Source organism: Piliocolobus tephrosceles, chromosome 4 (genome assembly GCF_002776525.5).
Source record: "Piliocolobus tephrosceles isolate RC106 chromosome 4, ASM277652v3, whole genome shotgun sequence".
Classification (NCBI taxonomy): domain Eukaryota; kingdom Metazoa; phylum Chordata; class Mammalia; order Primates; family Cercopithecidae; genus Piliocolobus; species Piliocolobus tephrosceles.
In genome coordinates, this window is record NC_045437.1 from 350,607 (window position 1) to 374,246 (window position 23,640).

The 23,640-nt window shown below is 49.0% G+C and overlaps 2 protein-coding genes across 2 annotated transcripts in view; one reads left to right on the plus strand and one right to left on the minus strand.

The window, feature by feature from the left end:
- The window catches only part of LOC111527976, a 3,501-nt gene extending 2,830 nt beyond the window's left edge, over window positions 1–671 (minus strand). Inside the window, 1 exon segment of the mRNA XM_023194572.1 lies at window positions 602–671. Within this exon segment, the coding sequence (XP_023050340.1) occupies window positions 602–671 (70 nt within the window).
- Window positions 1–22,934, plus strand: part of EXOC3 (exocyst complex component 3) — a 24,432-nt gene extending 1,498 nt beyond the window's left edge. The window contains exons 2-13 of the mRNA XM_023194573.1: window positions 1,594–1,784; window positions 2,998–3,217; window positions 9,175–9,856; window positions 12,744–12,861; window positions 13,777–13,902; window positions 15,246–15,346; window positions 17,798–17,908; window positions 17,994–18,144; window positions 19,989–20,111; window positions 20,789–20,950; window positions 21,367–21,494; window positions 22,364–22,934. Coding sequence (XP_023050341.1) covers window positions 1,641–1,784; window positions 2,998–3,217; window positions 9,175–9,856; window positions 12,744–12,861; window positions 13,777–13,902; window positions 15,246–15,346; window positions 17,798–17,908; window positions 17,994–18,144; window positions 19,989–20,111; window positions 20,789–20,950; window positions 21,367–21,494; window positions 22,364–22,535 — 2,238 coding nt within the window. The 5' untranslated portion in view covers window positions 1,594–1,640 and the 3' untranslated portion in view covers window positions 22,536–22,934. The remainder of the gene's footprint in view (window positions 1–1,593; window positions 1,785–2,997; window positions 3,218–9,174; window positions 9,857–12,743; window positions 12,862–13,776; window positions 13,903–15,245; window positions 15,347–17,797; window positions 17,909–17,993; window positions 18,145–19,988; window positions 20,112–20,788; window positions 20,951–21,366; window positions 21,495–22,363) is intronic.
- The last annotated feature ends 706 nt before the right edge of the window (window positions 22,935–23,640 follow it).

Genomic DNA, 23,640 nt, shown 5'->3' on the forward strand with positions numbered 1-23,640 from the left:
GGGAGTTGCCCCTGAGTGTCGGGATTTAAGGGGAGTTGCCCGAGTGTCGGGATTTAAGAGGAGTTGCCCCTGAGTGTCGGGATTTAAGGGGAGTTGTCCCTGAGTGTCGGGATTTAAGGGGGGTTGCCCCTGGGTGTCGGGATTTAAGGGGAGTTGCCCCTGAGTGTCGGGATTTAAGGGGAGTTGCCCCTGAGTGTCGGGATTTAAGGGGAGTTGCCCGAGTGTTGGGATTTAAGGGGAGTTGCCCCTGAGTGTCGGGATTTAAGGGGGGTTGCCCCTGAGTGTTGGGATTTAAGGGGAGTTGCCCCTGGGTGTTGGGATTTAAGGGGAGTTGCCTTGGCATCTTTGTATTTTTGTCCTGTCCAGATTTTGTACATTGTATGCCTAATTTCGTAATCAGAAAATAAAGAGAAAGGAAAGGTTGCAATGTAGGTCCAGATGAAAAAGGAGTGAGAAGAGAGGTGTCTGAAAGCATGTGGGCATGGAGAATGAAAAATTCCAGGAGAAGGCGAATCTTGTTAATTTTCATGAAGATGAAAATCAAACAGCTGAAATCAAGGAGAACAGGTGTATCAGATTCCCGCATTGACCAGCTGCTCACCAAGCAGCTCTCTTAGCTCCCTGAGGAGGACAATGGTGGAGGGAGCATGGAAGGCAGGCTTGCCTGCCATCTGAGCACCTGTGGTCTGCACCGGACCTGCATAAAGGAGGGAAGCGCGATGTTTTCTATGGCAGTTAAAAAAGGGGGAAATGGGGTTTTGGACACCCAAGGTAGTAATGAGTTTTTTTTTTTTTTTTTTTTTTTTTTTGAGACAGAGTCTTGCTCTGTTGCCCAGGCTGGAGTGCAGTGACGTGATCTCGGCTCACTGCAAGCTCCGCCTCCTGGGTTCATGCCATTCTCCTGCCTCAGCCTCTTGAGTAGCTGGGACTACAGGTGTGTGCCACCATGCCCGGCTAATTTTTTTGTATTTTTAGTAGATACAGGGTTTCACTGTGTTAGCCAGGATGGTCTCAATGTCCTGACCTCGTGATCCACCTGCGTCGGCCTCCCAAAGTGCTGGGATTATAGGCATGAGCCACCAGGCCCAGCTGACAATAGTGACTTTTATAGGGAATCGTGGGGCTTGTGCTGGGCTTCCAGCTGTGGTACCTGTTTGGGGGAGATGTCTGTGCTGCATTTGTCTTCACTGAGGGTCCTGGTACAGCTGCCCACAGGCCTGGCCAAGGTGCTGGGGGAAGGCCCCCGAAATGAGAAACCAGCCCTGTCTTGGGGAGAGACGTGCCTTGGAGACTGACATCTACATGGTGGGTGGTTTGGGACCCACATCTGGAATCTTCCAAATGTCCATGTCTCTCATGCCTGTGAAATGCATCTGCTCTCCCCTTAAAGGTTTAACTTCCCCAGGTTTGTGTTATGAAGGTTTGTTTATCTTATCAAGGAGTTCCTCATCCTAGTTCAGCTTTCTTTGAGGTTTCCTGGATTAATGATCTCAGATGCTCTCCTTGTAGCTCCATTGTGATCATCTGATTGTTTGAGGGGAGGTTTTGTACCTAGCATTTCTAACAACCTAACAACCCCTGCAATGCACACAGAATACCTCTAGCATGAACACTGTGAGGATTCCATCTGCTTTTTGACCATGAAGGAGACAGACCGGGAGGCCGTTGCGACAGCAGTGCAAAGGGTTGCTGGGATGCTCCAGCGTCCGGACCAGCTGGACAAGGTGGAGCAGTATCGCAGGAGAGAAGCGCGGAAGAAGGCCTCCGTGGAGGCCAGATTGAAGGTAAGGCCACCTGCTCCACTCCCAGGCAGCACAGAGCCATCTGTCTTGGGCTTCAGGTTCCTGCTTGACATCACCATGATGATTTTGCTAAACTAGCCTTTGTGGTGATGTGCAAGGAGGCAGAGCTGGACTTTCTTGAGCAGTTAATTACTTTCAGCAGTGCATTACCAATCAGTAGCTTTGCTTAGAAGACAGTGGGAATGGTGAAAACAGCAAAGGAACCACCTTTTAAACACCCTGAGGCCGGGCACGGTGGCTCACACCTGTAATCTCAGCACTTTGGGAGGCCGAGGCGGGCAGATCACCTGAGGTCAGGAGTTCAAGACCAGCCTGGTCAACATGGTGAAACCCTGTCTCTACAAAAATACAAAAATTAGCCAGGCATGATGGCCGGTGCCTGTAATCCCAGCTACTTGGGAGGCTGAGGCAGGAGAATCGCTTGAACCCAGGAGGCAGAGGTTGTGGTGAGCCGAGATTGTGCCATTGCACTCCAGCCTGGGCAACAGAGTGAGACTCTGTCTCAAAAAAAAAAGAAAAAAAACAAAAAACCCAGAAACAACAACAATAACAACACCGTGAAAGTGACTATTAAGTTTTTAAACAATACCAGAGGAATGAGAAGTAGTCTTATCTAAAGCTCTTCTACAGAGCACCACTGGAGGGCATTTTGTTCAGATTGTTTTAACTCACATTTAACACAGTGGATCTGAAGCTCGGCTGCTGATTCTGTCCTGTGGGTCAGCTGTCCTGAGGCCAAGTATGGTCCTGGCTGAATAGCAGGAACTCCCCGCCCCAAGCCAGTGAAGTCCTGACTGTTCTCTCTGCCTAGATAAGACCTCTTAGGAAACTAGGGGGCCTGGGGAGAACATGGGTGACGTCCTTCTGAAGGTACCATAGCAGGCCACGGCCCAGGGCAGACCCGTGGTGGTGTCTGGTGTCACCAGGTGTGAGGCTAGATGAGGAGTGTCCTGACGTTTTCTCATCAAAGCTTTAAAATGCATCATTGTTCTGTTCCCAGGCAGCAATGAAAAAAAAAGTTACATTGTGAATCAATTAAATCCTTGTTAATTGTATTCTCTTTTCTGGGTATTGACTATTTCCTGCTACTCAGTGGCTCTTTCCTGAACTTGACCCTCCCGGGGAAGATCTGTTCTTCAGGAAGCAGCACATGGCTGTCACTGGCTCTTCTCACCCGTGTGGCGTCTCTCCTCAGGCCGCCATCCAGTCACAGCTGGACGGGGTGCGCACAGGTCTCAGCCAGCTCCACAACGCCCTGAATGATGTCAAAGACATCCAGCAGTCGCTGGCGGACGTCAGCAAGGACTGGAGGCAGAGCATCAACACCATCGAGAGCCTCAAGGATGTCAAAGATGCCGTGGTACAGCACAGCCAGCTCGCCGCAGCCGTGGAGAACCTCAAGAACATCTTCTCAGGTACCAGGCAGACGCTCGAGGCACTTGCCATGCTCACACCTGTCTCTGCATGACTCACTGAGTGCTCTGTGTGCAGTGTGCTTTGCAGCCCGCACTGTAGACCTGTAGATGGTTAAGTGGTTAATTCTTGTCTGCTCAGCGTCTTTTTTTGAACGTGGATGGAAATGATGAGCTGAGCACGTAAAGGCTAGAAGAAGGCTTGTAGTTCGGTGTCAGGACAGAGGCCCAGCAAACGCAGTGTGGAGGGAGTCCCTGGCTGAGTGTCGTTGCCTTGCCTGCGATGTGGCTGTTAGACTCTGTGAGTGCAGAAGAGTGAAGATGCCGCGACCCATGCTTAAAAGGAGCTGTGGGAGAAGCCGCCCTGCGCATGGGACAGAGCAAGTAGTTCCCAGAGCAGAAGGGATGAGGCGAGCAGCAGCTCCCAGGCGGGAGGAGAAGCATGTGTGCCCAGGCCAGGGCAGAGCTGGGGCTCAGTTCCATGGGGGAGTGACCCTTTCAGTCTTCTCCCTGAACGCCTCAGTTAGAAGGATGCCAAGGGCCCAGTAACCTGTCCCTGAAAGGTGCCAGCTGGCCCTGGGTGGTGGCTCCCAGCATTTGTGTTCAGTCTCTTCCCGCTTGCTGTGACAGGAGCTGCTTCCACAGCCTCGTCCCTCCCCTTGGTCCCCACTCTGTGTCAAGGTCAGCAGCATCCTTTAAGTCCCCAACCTCAGAAGCCTTGGCAGGGTCTGATTCCTTCCCTTTCTTTGTTCCTATCTCTGGCCTCTTGACAAGTTCTTCCTGTTCCTCTACCCAACGTCTCTGCCCTGATGTCTGCATGACACTTCCCCGTCCGCAGCCGTCACGGGCCCCAGCTCGCCCTCCACACTGGCTGTGCTGCATCATCTGATGCTCCTCGGCTCCCAAGGCCACGTGTGAATTGGCGCGGTTCTCCCTGGCTGCCCACAGCACACCTTGGTAACCTGTGTCCTGTCCACCCCATCCTCTCTGCCCTCCTCTTATGCTTGTGGCTGCAGCATTGCTGAGCACTTTGTCCCATTGCTTTGTATGTGCCCTTCTTCCAGGGCGTGATCTGCAGGGTGACATGTTTGACTGTGGTCTGCATCTCTTTGTGCATGCCCAACACAAATGCCACAGTTGCTGCCAACTCAGAAAGCAGCTCTTCTTGGTGACTGTGGACTACCTGGAACTGGAACAGAGTCCCTCGACAGAGTCTCCTTGGTGATGCTCAGCTGGCACCTTTCTAGTTCATTTCCTCTTATTTCGTATTGGCTGGCTACATTCCTTCTGGTCTTTTTTTTTTTTTTTTTTTTTGAGACGGAGTCTCGCTCTGTCACCCAGGCTGGAGTGCAGTGGCCGGATCTCAGTTCACTGCAAGCTCCGCCTCCCAGGTTTACGCCATTCTCCTGCCTCAGCCTCCCGAGTAGCTGGGACTACAGCCGCCCGCCACCTTGCGCGGCTAGGTTTTTTTTGTATTTTTTAGTAGAGACGGGGTTTCACCGGATTAGCCAGGATGGTCTGGATCTCCTGACCTTGTGATCCGCCCGTCTCGGCCTCCCAAAGTGCTGGGATTACAGGCTTGAGCCACCGCGCCCAGCCTCCTTCTGGTCTTTTAAACTAATGCCTAATGACCAAAAGGTGCTTTACTGGAATTAATTTATCTACAGCAGTTGGAAATAATTTCCTTTCCTTGGTGAACAAATGAGCCTACGTGGTATGCATGTTTTTTGTTACGGATACATTTTCATTGAGAAGATGTGGTTTGGTTTCCTTCAGACTTGTCTCATTGCCTATAATTCAGTAATGCTGTGTACACAGCTCCCCTCCTGCATTCTTTCTTGTGCTAAAATGCACATACACAATTTGCCATCTTCACCATTTTTAAGTGTACAGTTGGGGACTATTAAGAACGTTCACATTGTGCAACCATTGCCACCTCCATCTTCAGAACTCTTCATCTTGTAGACGTGAACATCTTTACCCATTAAACACTGACTTGGCACCCTCTGCCCAGCTCCTTTTCCCCAGTGTTCTGCCTTCTGTCTCTGTGAACTGGATGACTCTGAAAACCTCATAGAAGTGGCATCACATATTATCTGTCTTTCTGTGACATGCTTATTTCACTCAGCATGATGTTCTCCGGGTTCTTCCATGCTGTAGTATTGTAGCATTTCCTTCACTTTTAAGGCTGAATAATATTCCATTGTATGTATGGACCGCATTTTGCTTCTCCATTTGTCTGCTGGTGGACACTCAGATTGCTTCCACATTTTAGCCATTGTGAGTAATGCTGTAGTGAACATGGGTGTACAGATATTTTACTTTTATTTCGTTCTGGTATGTACACACAAGTGTAACTGCTGGACCATGTGGTCATTTATGTTTAAATCTTTGAGCAGCTGCCAGACTGTTTCCTCCAGTGGCTGCAGCATTTCACAGTTTTCCACCAGGAGTGTGCGAGGTTTCTGATTCGTCTGCATTTTCATTCTTCTCTAAGTTTTAAAAATGTCCCTTACGGTTGGGTGCAGTGGCTCGTGCCTGTAATCCCAGCACTTTGGAAGGCTGAGGCGGGCAGATCACCTGAGGTTAGGAGTTCGAGACCAGCCTGGCCAACATGGTGAAACCCCATCTCTACTAAAAATATAAAAATTAGCTGAGCGTGGTGGCCACAGGTGCCTGTAGTCCCAGCTACTTGGGAGGCTGAGGCAGGAGAATCGCTTGAACCCGGGAGGCAGAGGACACAGTGAGCCGAGGTCATACCATTGCACTCCAGCCTGGGGGATAAAAGCAAGACTTTGTCTAAAAAAAAAAAAAAAGTCTCTTATGTTTCCTTTTTTGCCTCATTAATTGTTTAAGAGTATGTTGTTTAATTTCCACAAATTCATGAATTTTACAGTTTTCCTTCTGATACTGATTTCTAACGTCATCTGCTGAGTTTAGAGAAGGTACTTTGTGTGATATTTATCTTTTAAAAACCTGAGTCTTAATTTGAGGCCTAATCCATGGTCTGTCCTGAAGACCGTCGCATGTGCAAGTGAGAATAGTGTGTATTCTGTTGTTGGGTGTTCTTTCTGTGTTTGTTCAATCTGGTTGGCTTGTTGCATTGTTCAAGTCCTCTCTTTCCTTGTTTAGCTTCTGTCTACTTGTTCTGTCCATTATTGAGAGGGAGATATTGAAGCCTCGTTTAGCTTCTGTCTGCTTGTTCTGTCCGTTATTGAGAGTTATTGAAGCCTCCAACTGTTACAGAAGTGAATGTGTCTCCCTTAAGTTCCATCCATTTTTGCTTCATGTATTTTGATGGTCCGTTAGTAAATGCAGAAATATTTGTAATTGTTACATCTTCTTGCTGAATCTTCATACATTATGGACTTCTTTGTGATTAGTTTTTTTTTTTAAAGTCTATTTCATATTTATTAGTATAACCACTCCTTTTCTCTTTTGGTTATTATTTATGTGGAATATCTTTTTCCATCCTTTTACTGTCAACCTATTTGTGTCTTGGGCTTTAAGATCAGTCTCTGGTGAACACGTAGAGTTGAATCATGTTTTATTTTTTAAATCTATTTTGTCCACCTCTTCTGATTGAAGAGTTTAATTAATTTTGCCTACCTCTTTTGATCAAAGAGCTTTACATTTAAGTGATTACTGATAAGAAGGGACTTCTGTCATTTTGCTATTTGTTTTTTATATGCCATATAACATTTTTGTCTCTTATTTCTGCATTTCTTTTTTTGTGTGTGTGCTTTTGATTATTCTGGTAGTAAACACTTTAATTCCCTTCTTGTTTCTTTTGTGTATATTCTATAGCTGTTTTCTTTGTGCCTACCATAAAAATTACACTTAACATCTAACATTATCTCACTTGAGTTTGAATTTATATCAACGTAACTTCAGTAATACACAAAAACTGTCCCTATGTGGCTTCATCTCCACTAGCTTTGGGTTGTTCATTTCACAGAATTACATCTTTATACATTGTCCAAAAACATAGACTAATAATTGTTTTTTAATGCATTCGTTTTAAAAAATTAGGTAGAAAACAATGTGGAGTTAGAATCCAAAGTTACAGTATTACTAGCTTTTAGACTAGTTTTTAATGTATTAGTTTCTTTTTTATTTGCCCCTTTTAACCAGAAAAATATTAGTCTCTTAAGTCATGTAGAAAGCAGAGTGATGAGTTAAAAACTGAAGTGTTAATATTACTAGATTTTATGATTGTCCATTAATTTACCTTTATTGAGACCTTTACTTCTTCACATGGCTTCCAGTTTCTCCCTAGCATTCTTTCTTTTCAACCAGTGGGACTCCATTTAAGCATTTCTTGCAGGGCAGATCTTGTGGTAACAAGCTTTTCAACTTTTGTTTATCTGGGGATGTCTTAATATCGCTGTCACTTTTGAATGATGGTTTTGCTAGATTTAAGGTGCTTGGTTGACAGTATTTTTCTTTTAGCGCTTTGAATATGTCATCCCACTGCCTCTGGCCTCCAAAGTGTCTGGTGAGAAATCTGATCTGCTCATAATCTTATTTAGGAGCCCTTGTTTCTGACAAGTTGCTGCTTTCAAAATTCTTTCAAAAGTTTGATTAAGTTGTATCTTACTGTGGACCTCTGAGTTCCTCTTGCTTGGAGGTCGTTGAGTTTTTTGGATCTTCATATTCATGTCTTCCATCAAATGTGGGGAGTTTTCAGCTATTATTTCTTCAAATAATGTCTTGCCCATTTCTCTCTTCTCCTTCTAAAAGTCCCACTAAGCATATGTTGGCCTGGTTGATGGTGTCCACAAAGTCGCTGAGGCTCTGTTCACTTTTCTTCAATGTTTTTTCTTTCTGTCACTGATGCTTGATATTTCCCATTGTCCTGTCTTCACTTTCACTGATTCTTTCTTGCACCTGCACAGATCTGCCTTTGAATCCCTTCAGTGAATTTTTCATTTATTGTACTTCTCAGCTTTGTATTTTCTTTTTGGTTTCCTTTTGGATTTTGTCTCATTATTGGTATTTACATTTTGCTCATACATGTTTGTTTCTTCACATCTTTTAGTTCCGTAGACATCTTTAAATAGTTGTCCTAGAGTCTTTGTCTAGTAGATCTGCCATCCGATCTTTTACAGGGACAGTTTCTTATGTTTTCCTTTGAATGGGCCATACTTTCTTCTTTCTTTGTGTGCCTTGTGATGTTTTTGTTGTTGAAAAATGGACACTTGAATCAAATAATGTGATAAGTCTGGAAATCAGATTCTTTTCCCTTCCCAGGTTGATGATTCTTGTCTTTGGTTGTTGTAGGCTCTCTGTGCCAAGGTGCAGCCTGAAGTGTGCACTTCAAGGTTGTCTCAAGTCTTTTCTGAGCCTGTGCCTTTGCCTGGGCATGCATTGGCCACTTCTGAATTTTTCCTGTAAATGCAGTTACTTTTGAATGTCTTTATTTATATACAAATATCTGGCTTTCAAAAAGGGGAACAGATGAAGGAGGTGGTGAAGACATTGGCCCTTTAAATTCCCTGGAGGTGTGCGGGGGCGAGGAGGGGCCTGTGAACAGGGGAAGATGCAACAGTGGCTGCTCACCTCTTCGCACCTCTGTGGTCAGAAGCAGTAGTCAGTGATCAGAGTACAGATCTCTGGTGTGGAGGACAGGGTTCTTTTTGCCCAGCTAGGCTGCAGACTGTGTTCAGGCAGCTCCAGGAACACATCAGCACATGCACAGCTGCCTGCGGGGCAGGACGTGGGGCCTGGGTAGCCACTGCCAAGCTGAGAGCTGCAAATGCCCAGAGTTAACCACAGTTTACAATTTATGCCTTCAGTAGACTCCAGAGTTCCAAAGATAGTTACCTCAGACATATCCTGCCATTGCAGTTGTTAGCTAGGGAGACAGCTTCCTGCTCTGCCGTGTTCCCAGAACGCTGCATGCAGGCAGCCTTTTATGTGGTGGTGGTTTATGTTGCTGTCTTGTGCCTTTTCCCTAGTGCCTGAGATTGTGAGGGAGACCCAGGACCTAATTGAACAAGGGGCGCTCCTGCAAGCCCACCGGAAGCTGATGGACCTGGAGTGCTCCCGGGACGGGCTGATGTACGAGCAGTACCGCATGGACAGTGGGAACACACGTGACATGACCCTTATCCATGGCTACTTTGGCAGCACGCAGGGGCTCTCTGATGAGCTGGCTAAGCAGCTGTGGATGGTGCTGCAGAGGTCACTGGTCACTGTCCGCCGTGACCCCACCTTGCTGGTCTCAGTTGTCAGGATCATTGAAAGGGAAGAGAAAATCGACAGGCGTATACTTGACCGGAAAAAGCAAACTGGCTTTGTTCCTCCTGGGAGGCCCAAGAATTGGAAAGAGAAAATGTTCACCATCTTGGAGAGGACTGTGACCACCAGAATTGAGGGCACACAGGCAGACACCAGGGAGTCTGACAAGATGTGGCTTGTCCGCCACCTGGAAATTATAAGGAAGTACGTCCTGGATGACCTCATTGTCGCCAAAAACCTGATGGTTCAGTGCTTTCCTCCCCACTATGAGATCTTTAAGAACCTCCTGAATATGTACCACCAAGCCCTGAGCACGCGGATGCAAGAGCTCGCATCGGAAGACTTGGAAGCCAATGAGATCGTGAGCCTCTTGACGTGGGTCTTAAACACATACACAAGGTAAAGCTAACCTGGCGCCTGTGTTGTCTCTTAGGTAGAAGCTGTGTGTGAGAGGGGCTGGCAGCCGCTTGCTGGAGAACCAACCACAGGGCGTCACTCTGGGCAGGTGCTCCGGGCCCACGGCCTTGGTTTCTGGCCAAGGGGCATCTTCTTTCTGGTCCGCCTGCTGGTGCCCAGCCTCTGGTGTTTGAACAGTGTTGTGCTTGGGAGGGATCTCTGCTGTTGGCCTCCAGCCCTGTTGAGCTTGACAGGGTGCAGCTCCGGGCTGGGCCATTATCCTGTCTCACCGTGTGCTGACTTGCTTCCTTGCGGTGACACCCCGAGGCAGGCGTGTTTTTGCCCCTTTTACAGGTGAGGACACATGGTGCCAGGTGGGGCTGGGATTAGCACATGGCCACCCCGTTGGGGAGGAGACCACCACATTACCTCCCTGGCTTCCAGCAATCCTGGGTTTGGTTTCTCTTCACCAATATCCTATAGCAGTGAGTCTTTCAAAAATAAACAATTACAAGTCTAGATAGTTCGAGAAAACTCTGTCATCCTTTTTGTATCCTAGCACGAGGCTTTGTCACTTCACGTAAGAGAACATGAACCACTCTGTGCATGGATTAATTGGAAGTAGTATTGAAAAACAGTGCAGTGGTGGGGGTATTCTGAAATTCTTTAAGATTAGGTAGCTGAAATAAAAATTTATTTCAATTTTCCATGGTTTCATGGATAGAAAATAATATTAAGTCATGTATTGGAATTTTTCTTTTTTTTTTTTTCTTTTTTTTTTTTGCCTGTCTTATCACTGCAGTGGAGAAATTGAATAAACCCCCCCTTTTTTTTTTAGCAGTAAGGCATATTTTTGGGGGGCTTTGTTTACTGGTATCTGCTTATAGAGAATTTGCATTTCAATACAGAAGGACAGAAGAGAAAGGAAGCACCCTCTGCAGAGAATGGTCACCGTGGCTCTCTGTGCAACCATGGCTCTCTCCAACTGTGGCTGTCTGTGCACAACTGTGGACTCACCTCCCCTGGCTGCCGCTCATCCTCATGGCCGCCCATTCTGTAGCCTTGACAGTGCAGGCCTCCCCCTCCGTGCCTGGTGTGTCAGCAGCCCCATGAGGCAGGAGGCAGGGGATAATGTGCCCAGGTCACACAGCCAGTGAATGGGAAGCTGAATTCCAGTCCTGTCCCTGGGCCCTCCCCGGCTGTGGCCACTAGACTGGGCTATGCATGTGTGTACCTTGCACAGTTTGCGTCTTGATTCTGTCTTTCCACGTTGTGAGTGTTTTTCTGTCCTTGAGGAGTCTTGTGAGTTCCATCACCCTGGCCTTTCTCAGGGGAGGTTGAAGTGCTCCCGCTGGAAACATTCACACACGGAATTGAGGTTCTTGGGCAAAAATAATCCAGATTAAATAAAAGTCTTTTAAAATGTGCACAATTTTAGGAAGCACTTTTTTACTCAGGAAGCTCTTGGATTTCTTATAGTGGACTGGCCCTTAATCATTTTATTCAGTGTTACTCTGAGAAAGTATTTAGGGTACATAGCATGAGACATGTTGGTTGAATTTTCTGAGTGGTCAAACCTTAGAACTTAAAAAAAGTTTTAATTTAAATTTTTGTGGGTACATAGTAAGTATATCAAACCTTAGCCTTTAAAGAGCCCAATCTCATACACTGATAATAACTTTTTATTTATTTATTTATTTATTTTGAGACGGATTCTCACTCTGTCGCCCAGGTTGGAGTGCCGTGGTGTGATCTCGACTGACAGCAAGCTCTGCCTCCTGGGTTCACGCCATTCTCCTGCCTCAGCCTCCCGAGTAGCTGGGACTACAGGCGCATGCCAACATGCCCAGCTAATTTTTTTGTATTTTTAGTAGAGATGGGCTTTCACCATGTTGGCCAGGATGGTCATCTCGTGATCTGCCCACCTCGGCCTCCCAAAGCACTGGGATTTTGGATTACAGGCATGAGCCACCGTGCCCGGCTGATAATAACTTTTTAATGAAAACTTTTCCTGAAGTGTAGCACGTATTTCCTGTCTTCTGGACAGTAGACTGGATGTAGTTTAGGCTGTTCTTGCAGATGCATTTTTATCAGTAATGTCCTGTATTCTGCGTTCCAGTCATCACCCTCTGCAGAGCATAGTGATGTTGACTGCAGTAGCTTGTTTCCAAAATACAACACAGCTGCCCTTCCATACCCAATGGGGAGGGATTCCAGGAGCCCACTTAGCTATCAAAATCCTCTGGAGCCTAAGTCCCCTTTATAAAAGGGTATAGTGTTTGCATGTAACTTGTGTACATTCTCCTTCCTGCTCTAAATCATCTCTAGATTTACTTATAAAATTAAATACAGTGTAAATGCTATGAAAATAGTTGTTGGACTATATTTTTTGAAATTTTTATTATTTTTTATTGTTGTTTTTCCCAAATATTTTCAGTCTGTGGTTGGTTGAGTCAGTGGACATGGCGCCTGTGGCTGTGGGGGCCTGCTGGGCTTGTTGTCATTTTGACTGAGTGCATTTGTTTATTCAGCGCCTCCTGTTTGCCAGGCCCTGCCTTGGCTCTGGAGGTGCAGTGAATAGAACACACATCTTCCCCTCAGGGAAGTCTCTTCTGCATTTGAGCCCCAGCACCTTATGAAGCTGGTGCAGGAGGGTGAGGCTGAGGTTGGAGGGACTCACGTGGTCTCGCAGCCAGTGGGTGACGCCACGGAGACCCCAAAGCCCTCGGCCCCTGCCCTGCGGTTTCCCCTGAGCCGTGGGCTGGCTGTGACCAGGAAGTCTCCAGGGTGGGTGGACATTCGTGTGGCAAGTGAAACAGCCTCAGCACACTTGGACATGCTCTTCTATGTCTGTCGTGGTTTGTCACTCATATTCCTGGTTCCCCCATAGTACGGAGATGATGAGGAACGTGGAGCTGGCCCCGGAAGTGGATGTCGGCACCCTGGAGCCATTGCTTTCTCCACACGTGGTCTCTGAGCTGCTTGACACGTACATGTCCACGCTCACTGTGAGTAGGGCCGGCCTGCGTGCCACAGACCACCGTGCTGGTTGTACAAGTAATTGGGCTTGGCAGCAGGCAGGCAGCAGGGTGAAAAATGCCTTCGCGTTGACTTCCTAGGGTACGTTGCTCAGTTGCCCAGGCTCTGCTTCCAGGCCCTGACAGGTCCGTTTGCTAAAAGAGGAGAATGGCCCCTTCTCTGGGCCTGGATCCGAAGCTTGTCCTCTGCTGGAGGCGTGAGCCTGTGCCATCCTCGGCAGGCTGGCCAGGGCCCGGGATGTCTGAACCGTGTGTGGCGGCACCTGCCGGCTCTCGGCTCTGAGTCCCAGGGTTGGGGGGGTCAGTCAAGGACCAAAGGGCGAGTCCATTTGCAGCCTGGTGACCACCAGGTGGTCTCAGAGTGAGAGGAGGGGGTCAGCAGGGTCTGCTTCTTAGACAAGGGTGTGTCCACCTTTGTGGACAGCATTGTGCAAGGCAGCATTGTGACCAGAAGCCGAGGTGTCCTCAGGAGCTGGGGAAGGAGCGTTGTCTTCTCTTGGGACATGAGCTACTGTAGTTGCTGAGTCTGGGCACAGGAACGGACCTGACCAGACCTGACTGGACCTGGTTGGCCTCGTTCTCTGTACACCTGGGACTCAGCGGCCTTGTCCTCCAGCATGAGGTGCAGCCAAAAGGGCATCTAGTTTCTTCTCCCTCTTTATCTGTACAAAGGTTCCAGTTAAATCCCTGCAGGCTGCCGTGGGCCCTGCCTCCCATGGGGGTGGCTCCTGGGTCCCTGCTCTGGAGTCCTCATTTGGGAACGAGGACTCTGGTACCCTGTGTCTGGTTTCTGGAGCTGTGCATGCAGCCGACCAGGTGATTGGCGTGACTCTTAGGCACCTGCTCTCCTCTCTTCTCTTCTCCATCATGCTGAACTTCCTTTAGTCAAACATCATCGCCTGGCTGCGGAAAGCACTGGAGACAGACAAGAAAGACTGGGTCAAAGAGACAGAACCGGAAGCTGACCAGGACGGGTACTACCAGACCACACTCCCTGCCATCGTCTTCCAGGTACCAAATGCAGGGGATTGGCACAGTTCCGTTTCCTAGGTGGATAGTAGGACCTATAGGTTTTACAGAGTGACACAGATACCCAGGATTTTCATCCACAGAGTCGTGAAAATATTGAGAGCCCTGCCTGGTGCATCTAAGTCCTCTCCTGTCTCTGTCTCTTTCTCTCTGAAGCTGCAGAAACCTGGGACAATACTTACCATATAGTTTTGCCCAAGGTCACTTTACTTTTCTGACCAGGTCTTTATGGGTTTGGACTAGAGCCTAATTATATGTTATTTATGTGCAACTTTCAAATGTGAGTTTGTTTGGTTGATATCCAGGATTTGTCCTAAAAAATGGCACGATTGAGTCTTAACAGGTGGATTTTGGGAGTGTCTATTATTTGTTTTGAGACGGAGTCTCACTCTGTCGCCCAGGCTGGAGTGCAGTAGCATAGTCTTGGCTTACTGCAACCTCCACCTGGTGGGTCACGGCGCATTGGCTTTTAAAGTTGCTTTCCTGTTCGTTGGTTAAGGTTCTAAGTATTAGACCCACCTGCATTTTTACCACGGATTCACTTCCCAACGCCCGCGCCTCACTAGGTGTTAGACCCAGTGTGTTCTTACCACGGATTCACTTTCCAGTGTTCGACCACCCTGTGTCCTGCTTTTCCTGCTCTTTTTTTCTTTTGGCTCATCATGTGTTTTAATTTGAGTGGTATTGCTAAGGGATGGAGCCCAGTTGTGTTAGAATCCTCACTCAGGACTCTGGTCAGGCAGGAGCAAGGGCTGGTGGGTGACATTTCTCTCTGAATGATACTGTTAGTTATTGACAGGCTAGTCCAAACCCTTTCCTTTGTTTGGAAACGGATGCTGTGAGAAACTCTGTGAGGAGAGTCCAGTGAGCTCTGTCCCCTTGTCCTTCCTCTGCCTGTGTCAGCTGCTGGCAGGGCCTGGCACCCCCCAGGTCCAGATTCTTAGGAACTCTGCATCATGACGGTCATAGGGCCAGGGAAGGGGAGTCAGGCGCTGAGGGGCACCATCCCTAGTGAGGCTTCACTCCACATATTAGAACTCCAGTCACGTAGTGTGAGGACAGACGTGGTCCCCATGGGAGAAACCAGTTTGCCAGGAATTAAGAAATGAGTCACTTGGTACTTTCCCAGGTGAGGAAGTTGTTTTTTTGTTTTTTGTTTTTAAAACTAACTTCATTATTTTTCAGGTGGTTTCATTTTTTTTTCTCTGAATTTGGACTATCCTAAATACCAGTTAGCAAATGGGGGTTTTATATAACAGCAAACCTGCACTCTTAGTACACTCCTGTAAGATTATACCAGAATTAATAAGTTCTCCGATTTTTAGATGTTTGAACAGAATCTTCAAGTTGCTGCTCAGATAAGTGAAGATTTGAAAACAAAGGTACTAGTTTTGTGTCTTCAGCAGATGAATTCTTTCCTAAGCAGGTATGTCTTTTTGCCAGTGTGCTAATGTACAAATTGAATGTTTTTAAAAATTAGAAGCAAAAATTTTTTGATCATACTATGCCTGTTATTTAAAAAAAATTAAGCCTGTAGATTCCCCACGTGTCACTCCTGTGTTCTTCAAAAGCAAAGGGAGGGAGCGGAGCTTCTGGATCATCTTCCCCTTGAGTGGACCACATGCCTCCTTGGGCTCCCAGAGCCTATGGGTTGTGATGTCCTTAGCGATGCACCGGATGACACCAACTCTGTTGGAGTCAGGCTCCTCCCGTCGCCTGTTCTGAACTTCCTCGGGGTAGGGGGCGGCAACTTCTGCCACAGTGCCCCCTTTGCAGTGGGGAGGGTGTCCTCGGCCGAGCTGGCTTCCTCAGAAGGGTTCCAGGCAGCCATGACCTGGCACGCCACCCTCCCCATGAGTTGTTGATAATAATTTTCAAACCTAGACAGATGTGGAAAGAATGGTGTAAAAAACTGTGCTGTGTTCACCATCGTGCAGTCCAGAAGCCATCCCCTCCAAAGCCCCCTTGCCTAATCTGTTCTCCCCTGCCTATTCCTCTCTCTCTGCTGAAATACCTTGAGGCAAACCCCAGGCACTGTGACATGGTATTTGCGACCCTCTCTCAAGCCACTGCAGTGCCATCAAGTCAGAGACACATGCACAGTGACTCCATGGGGTCATCCAATGCCAAGTCTACGTTTGGGTTTTATCTCAAATGTGTCTTTCGATAGTTGTGAATCAGATCGGACTGCATCGCATGAGGGCTTAGGGTTCCTAGGCCTCTGGTAAGCAGAACAGCCCCTTCCCTCCTTAAGCCGCTGCTTGTAGATCTCTAGAGAGATGTCCCTCAGCCTTGTCCTCAGTCTGCCGTCAGCTCCCAAGCCAGATACTGGCTCTGCAGGCTTGGATCCCACTTATTGGCAAGTTTGTCTTCCACAATGTGGCACATCAGGAGCCGTGGCATCTGTAGGTCCTGTCCTGGTGGCTTAGGTACTACAGCCACACTGCTCACTCAAGAGTTCCCATCTGCCATCCATCGATGGGGGTCATGCCCACGTCCCCACTGGCAACCTGTCAACAGGGGTCACAGCTGAGTCCCCACTGGCCCTCCATCCATAGAGGTCTTAGCCAAGTCCCCACTGGCCAAGTCTTAGCCAAGTTCCCATTGGCCGTCTATCCACAGAGGTCATGGCCAAGTCCCTAGTGGCCATCTATCCATGGGGACCTTGGCCTGAGTTTGTTTCTTTGGAGGTCATTGTCATTTATGAGGTTAGGTTCTTCTATAAAGAGACCGTCCCTGATCACCGTCAGCTTTTTCATGACCTGAACCACACTTTGGACAGAAATGCTAACTTCTTTCCCTTTAATTGCCAGCTTTCAGTTTGCTCCTTTCTTAACATCTCTTAAAAATAGAAACGGTATTTGTTGTACGATTCTTCCACTCCCACATGTGCTTGAGAATGCCCACAATAAGTTTAAAAATAGAGCGGGTCACTATCTCTGTGTGTTTTCTTGACGTTTCCAGTGACTGTTTTTAATTGGATGACTTCAGGGACGGTTTCTGAAAGGGACATTTTACCTGACATTTGATGATGTTCCTAACACTATGAGTTTCTAGGTGAAGTGTAACAGTAAATAAGATAAAGCTTTCCCAGTTCCTCACAATCAAATATGTAGTATATTTTTACAATCAGAATGCTGAACCATATTTTTTCTTTCTCCTTTTTTCAGTTATTTTTTTACCAACTCCTCAAAATTTTTATATTTTTAAATTGTTTTTTAAGAGACAAGGTCGGCCGGGCGCGGCGGCTCATGCCTGTAATCCCAGCACTTTGGGAGGCTGAGGCGGGTGGATCACAAGGTCAGGAGTTCAAGACCAGCCTGGCCAATATGGTAAAACCCCGTCTCTACTAAAAATACAAATATTAGCTGGGCGTGGTGGTGCACACCTGTAGTCCCACCTGCTTGGGCGGCTGAGGCAGGAGAATCACTTGAACCTGGGAGGTGGAGGTTGCAGTGAGCCGAGGTCGCACCACTGCACTCCAGCCTGGGTTACAGAACAAGACTCCATCTCAAAAAAAAAAAAAAGAGAGAGAGAGAAGGTCTCATTAGGTTGCCCATGCTGGAGTGCAGTGGGAGCTCACTGCAGCGCAGCCGGCAGCCTTTTGACTCCTGGGCTCAAGTGGTCTTCTTGCCTCAGCCTCCTAATGAGCCATATTTTAAAGCCTGAGGTGAAGTTATTTTTTGATCCATTTCAGTGATCAGCCTCTCTGTCCTTCCATTAGTCTGGATCGTCTAAAGATTGTTTTATTTTTAGAGGCTCAGCCGGTCAGATGTTAGTGATGTGAAATATCAGGCCAGGCATGACGTCAGCATGGCGTTTGAAACAGCTCCATGTTGCCCTTAGTGCTGTTTGACCGAAGCCTGTCTGTCCTCAGATATAAGGACGAAGCACAGCTGTATAAAGAAGAGCACCTGAGGAATCGGCAGCACCCACACTGCTACGTTCAGTACATGATAGCCATCATCAACAACTGCCAGACCTTCAAGTGAGTGCAGCCAGGTGCTGTGGTGGGGGACCAGTGGAGGCTGGCCTGCCCAGCCGCTGTGTTGAACCTGAACATTTCCTTGCAGAGAATCCATAGTCAGTTTAAAAAGAAAGTATTTAAAGAATGAAGTGGAAGAGGGCGTGTCTCTGAGCCAGCCCAGCATGGACGGGATTTTAGACGCCATCGCGAAGGAGGGCTGCAGCGGTTTGCTGGAGGAGGTCTTCCTGGACCTGGAGGTGGGCCTGGCTCTTTCCTGCTACCGTTTTCGGGGCCAAAGCATGGTGCTTCCTGACTGCCCTCTGGGACACAGGCTGCGAACTGTACCGTGCAGAGGCCATCTGGGGAGCCGGGCTGTGCACTTGCATTCAGGTCAAATCGCTCAGCGCGCCTCTATTTTCTGTGATGCTGCATGCTTCATATGATGCAGGGTCCTTATGCACAATTCAGTAGGTTCACCCAGTAAGTATGAAAGACATCAGACGATTTAGTGGATTACAAAATAGAAACAGATATGTAGGGACCTGTCAAAAAGTCAAATTGAGAGTGCATACACACACACATCATCTCCCATAGATCAGTTTTGCTTTTGAATATAGATACACAAAAATCATTAATAAAATGAATTTAATATTGTGTCAAAGGCATAACCTACCATGAAATGTGGGGGTTATTTCAGAAACATAAAGATGGTTTAACATTATTTAGATGTATTGGCAGAAGTCAGAATATATTTTAAAAGTAAGACTATATAGGCCAGGTGCAGTGGCTCACGCCTGTAATCCCAGCACTTTGGAAGGCCGACGTGGGCGGATCACCTGAGGTTGGGAGTTTGAGACCAGCCTGACCACCATGGAGAAACCCTGTCTCTACTAAAAATACAAAATTAGCCAGATGTGGTGGCGCATGCCTGTAATCCCAGCTACTTGGGAGGCTGAGGCAGAAGAATTGCTTGAACCCAGGAAGCGGAGGTTGTAGTGAGCTGAGATTGCGCCATTGCACTCCAACCTGGGCAACGAGTAAAACTCCATCTCAAAACAAAACAAAAATAAGACCATGGCCATCTGGTGGTCCTGCTGGAAAGGGGTTCCTGGGATGAGGGGTGGGATTGGTTGCTGATTTCATCAGCGTCTGGTTGTGCAAGAGAACGGAAATGTGTGTGGAAGTGTCCCCAAAGAGGCAGACACTTGTAACTTTCGCAAAAATGACTTAGAAAGCAAGAAGGAAATATTTACATTTTAAATTATTTCAAAATTTAAAAACAATATATAGAAAAATGGATAAAGGACATGAACGGCCACCTCACATTAAAAGCAATACCAGTGTCCTCACCATGAAAGTAGACGCCCAGTCTTATCCTCGAAGCAATGAGTGCTCAACAGGACCTGCCGCTCAGTAGGACGGCAGGAGCCGGAGATACGGATGCCTCTCAGGCTTGTCGAGGGCATGGGAGAAAGGGGCTGTTTGGATTCTGTGTGGGCCTGAACTGGGTTGGGTTTTGGAGGGCAGCTTGGAAATACAGCCATTGTAGTTTTAATTTGTAACTTTTACTGGAGTTTTAATTTGTATACTTCTATTGGAGTTTTCATTTGTATACTTTTATTGGAGTTTTAATTTGTATACTTTTATTGGAGTTTTAATTTGTATACTTTTATTGGAATTGTATATACTTTTTGACTGAAAAACTCAACTTTAAGGAATTTCATCAGTAGAATTATACAGATTCACTGTTGCATTATTGCAAAATGTGAAAAAAATTTAAATGTCCATCAATAGAGAATTGGGCAAATAAATACAATAAATATATGTAGCCATTAAAGGTAAAATGTATACATGCACAGATATTTCCATCTTTAACATGTCATTTTGTGAAGCTCATCACAGAAACTGTAGTATAAATCTCCTATACTTAAAGTACACATTTGCAGATTATATAATCGAATTTTTACCTGAGTGCGCGTTGCTGTTGTAATTAGAAAAGCAGTGCCACGTAGCAAAGGCACTGAAGTGCCTCCCTCCCACACGCACTCAGCCCTTGTGGGACATTGAGGTGTGATTTCTATGATCTGTTTCTCCTTTTCAGCAACATCTGAATGAATTGATGACGAAGAAGTGGCTATTAGGATCAAACGCTGTAGACATTATCTGTGTCACTGTGGAAGACTATTTCAACGATTTTGCCAAAATTAAAAAGCCATATAAGAAGGTAAGAAGGTGGGACCTAGTCCCCTAGTCACCTTCACGGAGGGCTCACCTCTCACCCTGCTCAGAATTCAGCATCCAGTGAGCCCCTCCGTGAGTGAACGTTCACTCGTTGTCCTGTCAGCTCAAGGGAGGCAAGAGGCTCTGCGGACGCCGCCTCCCTGGGACGCGGCTCTGGTAAAAGTGGCGGGAGCCCTGTGGCGCCCACTCGAGGTGGAGGGAGCTGTGGTTCCTGGACAGGCCCGTGTGCCCCATCTTCTTGCCTTTCCACGCACCCCAGGGGTTTCTTTCCACTTCAGACCCTCCTTCCTGCAGGACCTAGGTTCCTCTTTCCTCCAAAATGTCTGCCACGTTTTCCAGATGCTGCTGTCGTTATCAAAGGCGGCAGCAGCCACTGACACCGGCCTGTCTGTGGACCGAGTGCTGATGGGCAGCACGTGCCTCACCCACGTCTGTCCTGCTGGGGGCTGGAGCTGGCATGGTGCAGGGCTCCAGGTCACGGTCACTGTTCCCCCCCTGAGCCCCCGCTCCTCCTCTGCGGTGAGATTCCCAGAGCCGTGGCGAGCGAGGAGTGGGCTCAGCCTCCGGGGAGCCGCTGGGAGCCCTGACCTGGGTTTAAATGAAAGTGCCCGTGGCTGCCAGAGCCGTGGAGCCTGCCGCTGACTGCGTGTTTCTCCCCAGAGGATGACGGCCGAGGCGCACCGGCGCGTGGTGGTGGAGTACCTGCGGGCCGTCATGCAGAAGCGCATTTCCTTCCGCAGCCCCGAGGAGCGCAAGGAGGGCGCTGAGAAGATGGTGAGGGAGGCGGAGCAGCTGCGCTTCCTGTTCCGGAAGCTGGCGTCCGTGAGTGCCGCGCCGTGCCGGGTGGGGAATGCCTGCCGCCCGCAGCCCTGTTCAGCCTCCACCCCGGGACTTTGAGCCAGTGGATGAGAGCGCGTGTGTGTGTGTCAGGCGGGGGGCCTGGGTCCAGGTCCTGCCTGAGCTTGTGGCTGGACACGAATGACCACGGAGGCAGGCGCGGCGCCGCCGGCTCCCTGAGGGACGTTTCCGTCTGTCCTGTGCTGCGAGGCGCTGGCTGCCTCCCACGGACTCGCCCTCACCCCAGACCCCAGGCTCCCTTCCTGAGCTTTCAGAGTGGATCCTGAGGAGTCAGGTGAAGAGGGAGGTTCCCCGTCAGGAAGGGGCTCAGCCAGAATCCACCCGCTCCCGGGGCAGGGGGACAGCCCAGGGCGGCCCCTCACATTCCTGCTGCCTTCCAGGGTTTCGGGGAAGACGTGGACGGATACTGCGACACCATCGTGGCTGTGGCCGAAGTGATCAAGCTGACAGACCCTTCTCTGCTCTACCTGGAAGTCTCCACTCTGGTCAGCAAGTATCCAGACATCAGGTAAGGGATGCACGTCTGCCTTAGAATCCTGGAGTGGAGCGGCAGGTCCTTCCTCCCGTCACAGGGCGGGTGAGGCTCCCGGTTGGCGAGGTCAGCGCTGCAGCACGGCAGGGGTTCAGGTGCGGGGACCAGAGCGGCTCCTGTGCTGCCTTCCACCCGGCCTGGGCTACGGTGTGGGTGGGTGGAGCTCGCGGGGCACACCCCGGGTGGGGACAGTGGGGGCAGGGGTAGGGTGGGGGCAGAGCTGTGACAGCTCTGCTGTGTCTGGTCGGGAAGATTTGGGCTGTAAAGTGGCCTGCGCGGGGCGAGTTTAGGAAGTTTCCTCTGTGCTCATGGTGGACTCAGTAGGGCCCAAGTGCCGCTCAGACCGGACACCCTCCGAGGACGTGATTACAGGGAGTCCCCAGTGCCAGGCCCAGGGAAGGGGACCCACGCACGTCCCCCCTCTGCCATGCTGGCTCCAGGCCGCAGGCCAGCCTTCGCAGCCCCCGTCTCAGGGAACCTGCCACTTCCCCAAGGGGCCACCTCCATGGCTGCAGCTGTGCCACCTCTGTCCCATCATCTTGCTGTTTGTGGTTAAACGTGGAAAACGGGGTCTTGAGCTCTCCACGGTCTCTGCTCTGGTTGGGTGGGAACAAAGATTTATAAAAGCAGTGTTGAAAAATCTTTCTGCAATTGGATTGAGAAAAGGCAGAGTAAGATGAAAACGCAGGCTTGTCTCCCGCTGAAAAGGGAAAGGCGCCGTTTGTCTGCAACTGTCCTCACCCCCTGCGCTCTGTGGGCTGGGGTGGCGAGGCCGTGAGCCCCTGGCAGCGTGGAGCATCGTGGGGGTGCTAAGCGGGCGTGGGCTGACGTCTCCCCATCCCCAGGGATGACCACATCGGTGCGCTGCTGGCTGTGCGTGGGGATGCCAGCCGTGACATGAAGCAGACCATCATGGAGACCCTGGAGCAGGGCCCGGCGCAAGCCAGCCCCAGCTACGTGCCCCTCTTCAAGGACATTGTGGTGCCCAGCCTGAACGTGGCCAAGCTGCTCAAGTAGCCTCCGCCGGCCTGCCCTGCACGCGCGTGCACGGCCCCAGTCCCTGCCCTCAGAAGCGCAGGAAAGCCGATTGCTCTCCTTGGCCACATGTGCTGCTTTCAGCTGCACGGCCTGTCCTTAGGCGCCAGCTTGATACACCGGGTGGGCGTGGAGTGAGCGTCCCTAGGCCACGTGCAGAGGCCCCTCATTGTGCTCTCAAAGCCCTGTGTGCGCAGGGCTCTGCCACATAGCCTCTCTGGGGTGCTTGTTTGTTGCAGTGGTTGAAGGCGTGTGGGGCACAGGGGACGTGCACCTCCGTGCCCCTCTCCTCCCTGGGCCTTCACCGCACCCCATCTGCTGTAAGTGCTTGGAACCCTGTCACCTAATTAAAGTTTCTCGGCTTCCTCAGAGAAATGAAAAGGCCACGCATTCTCTTTTCTGGTGAAGGTTTTCTGACTAGTGATCTAGCAGTGCCCAGGAACTGTGGTCAATCAGAGTAAAAGTCTTCCCTCAGCCTGGAGGGCACCCTCCTGGTCTCCTCCTGTCTGACATCCCCAGACTTACTCCTTGGGTCCTTTGAGAGATGAGACACTCACCAGCTGCACCCAGGAAGCCCTGTCCCCACCCTTAGGTGAGTAGACCTCTGGCACCAGGTAGTGCCAGCCAAGTCAGCTGTACCTGGTAGACGAGCAATGGCAGGAGTGTAAATTTTAGTAAAAGTAAATATGAAAGTGAATATTTACTTTAAGTACATTTCAAGACCTGTGAATCTTGCTTTTCCTGATACAGAATCTTTTAAATTCTCTTTTCCAAAATGTACCCATCTCTCTACAGCATCTGCCTTCAATGGTAGCATCATTTTGCACATTAATCTTTAATTTTTTTCCAAAGCTAATCAAGGCATTACCCCAGAGGGCGGGCACAGTGGCTCATGCCTGTAATCCCAGCACTTTGGGAGGCCAAAGTGGGTGGATCATTTGAGATCAGGAGTTTGAGACCAGCTTGGCCAACATGGTGAAACCCCATCTCTACTAAAAATACAAAAATTGGCCAGGTGTGTGGTGCATGCCTGTAATTCCAGCTGCTTGGGAGGCTGAGGCAGGAGAATTGCTTGAACCCTGGAGGT